At 41.6% G+C, this 2,500-nt stretch overlaps 1 protein-coding gene across 1 annotated transcript in view; it reads left to right on the forward strand.

Annotated features, from left to right (window-relative positions):
* Positions 1–2,500, forward strand: part of LOC138862696 (pneumococcal serine-rich repeat protein-like) — an 88,578-nt gene that overhangs the window by 78,325 nt on the left and 7,753 nt on the right. The window contains exon 2 of the mRNA XM_070125510.1: positions 499–710. Within this exon, the coding sequence (XP_069981611.1) occupies positions 499–710 (212 nt within the window). The remainder of the gene's footprint in view (positions 1–498; positions 711–2,500) is intronic.

Here is a 2,500-nt window from a genome sequence, read left to right on the forward strand (position 1 = left end):
AACAATTAACATATTAAGCAGGCAATCTACCTATCCCCCCCTAAATAATTAGACGATTACCCCCCGCTCCTCCCATTTTCCCCCAAGGGTTAAAAAGGGGTATATTGAAATTATTTTAATAGAATACTGTAATACATCTTTATAATCAAAATAAAGGTTTGAAAATCAATGAAAATAATAATAATAGTGACGGGTATGATACTATTAGTAATAACTGATAGTTATGAAAATGATGGCAACTATAACAATAATAAACATAAGCATGAGAACATTCGTCATAATGATAACGATAATGATTATGATGATAGTAATGATAATAATAATGATAGTGATAATACTAATACTGATAATAACACCAAAGACAATAATGATGTTCAACTATAATAATTATAAGCAGCATGATAACAACAACAAAATAAGCTAAGATTAATGTTAGAATAAGAATGATAATGACCAGCTTACGAGCCCGTGCCCTAAGCCCGCCCTCCCCCCCCGCAGATGAGTCGACGGGCTCGCTGGACGAGGGCGTCGGCCAGAAGAGCGCCTCCCCGTCGCCGCTGGTGGGCTCCGCCGGCAGGATCTCCGGCAGGGAATCCGTGGCGTCCCTGGCCTCCTCCACCGACAACTCCACCGCCACCCACCCCGACGAGGACATCGAGAGGCTCCTGCAGATCAATGAGAGGAAGAGGAACTCCCTCACCCCCCTTGGAGTAAGTCCCGGGTGCTTGTGTGTGGGGGTCCGTTGGGGTACCGGGGTATTGGGGTAACGGGGTATTGGGGTATGGAGGTATTAGGGTATAGCTGTAAGGGGGGTGATTTTATGTCTTAAGAAAGGATCATTATGAAGAGTGTATAAGGATGATAGACGGATAAATAGATGCATTGAAGTAGATATATGAGGTATATAATAGTCATTAAATAAAGCGGCATTATATACTGAAGAACACGAAGATTCTGGAATTTGTCTTGTAACGAGAAAAAGGGATTTATGTGTGGGATTTCCGTTTTTTTTTAGTTATTGAGGATTAACTTCAGAATGAAATTATACTTGTTCCATTAGGATTTAATTATTAGGTGCATTATTCCTGGCCACCTGGCTAGATAATTATTAATAATTAGATATTAATTGGCTCAACTGGGATGTTTGTTTTCCTGTTAAATAGCATTTGATAGATTATTCGCGGGAAGTTGAATCACGTGATCTCCGAACCGAAAAATATGCATTGCAAAGGGGAAAATTGCAAATTGCTTTGTGATTTTGAAATTAGGTTACATATAGGCCTATGTATTTTTGTTTTCATGCAGGTGTGTTATAAGTAAGTTTGTATTTTTTTTTTTTTTTATTGAATTTTATAATATTTGTAAGCGTTTGGAGTTAAGTTTGCTTTTTGTGGATTTTTCTTTTTGTCAATATTTATTGATCTATTTGTTTAACATTAAGTCAGTCAGATGAATGAAAAAAATATATATATCAAGAAAGAAAAAAATAGCGGAAATAGCGAAAACTGCTCAACCAAGTACAAACAATAAGCAAGTTATCAAGCAAATGACAAAGGTAAACAAGTCCACATAAATTCAGAAAGACTAGTATCAAAGTGAATGCGCAGAACAATCAAGTGCTCAGCCAAACGGATAAATTTGCATACTTATTTACTTATTTACTTATCCCTCTCATAAAGGGAATAAACAAGGATTAAGGCGAATTGATAATTAGCAAGGACTGAACCAAACGAATTAAATAAACAAGGGGCTCAGCCATGCAAATGAAATAAGCAAAACAAACTCAAACCGAAATAACTAAAACAAACAAGGACGCAGAAACAAGGTCAATCAAACAATTTGAATAAACAAGGACGCAAGCAAACAACCGAAAAAAGCGAACAGCCAGATAATCCAACATATGAAATACATCACACACGCAGATGAATGAATTAACAAAGGAGAAAAAAATAGCTGAATATATAAGTGAATAAACATGAAGATGCGTCATACACGCAAATGGAGGAAGCGATAGATAAAAAGATAGATATGAAGGCGAGTAATCGTGGAAGGAATGGAGGAACCGGTGCCCTCCCCCCCTTCATCCCCCACCCCAGCTCCTGCATCACGCCTCGTCCCGCGGGGCATTCACCTGCAGGAGGGTGGGGTGGGGGGAGGGGGGTGCATAACGCCACGGAGGGGAGGGGAGGGAGAGAGAGGGAGGGAAGGGAGGGGAAGGCCGGGGGACGCATAACGTCACCCTGCGTTATGCGGGAGAGACAGGGAAGGGAGAAGAGGGAGGGAAGGGAGAAAAGGGAGGGAAGGGAGGGGGAGGCCGGGGGACGCATAACGCCACGGAGGGGAATGGAGAGGGAGAAAGAGGGGGAGGAGAAGGGGAGGGAGAGAGGAAGGAGAGAGGGGTAAAGGAAAGGAGAGAGAGAGAGAAGGGGATGAGGGGAAGGGAGGTATAAGAGAGGGGGAAGGGAAGGGAGAATGATAGGGTAGGAAAGGGGAGGCTACG

Source organism: Penaeus vannamei, chromosome 9 (assembly GCF_042767895.1).
Source record: "Penaeus vannamei isolate JL-2024 chromosome 9, ASM4276789v1, whole genome shotgun sequence".
NCBI lineage: Eukaryota > Metazoa > Arthropoda > Malacostraca > Decapoda > Penaeidae > Penaeus > Penaeus vannamei.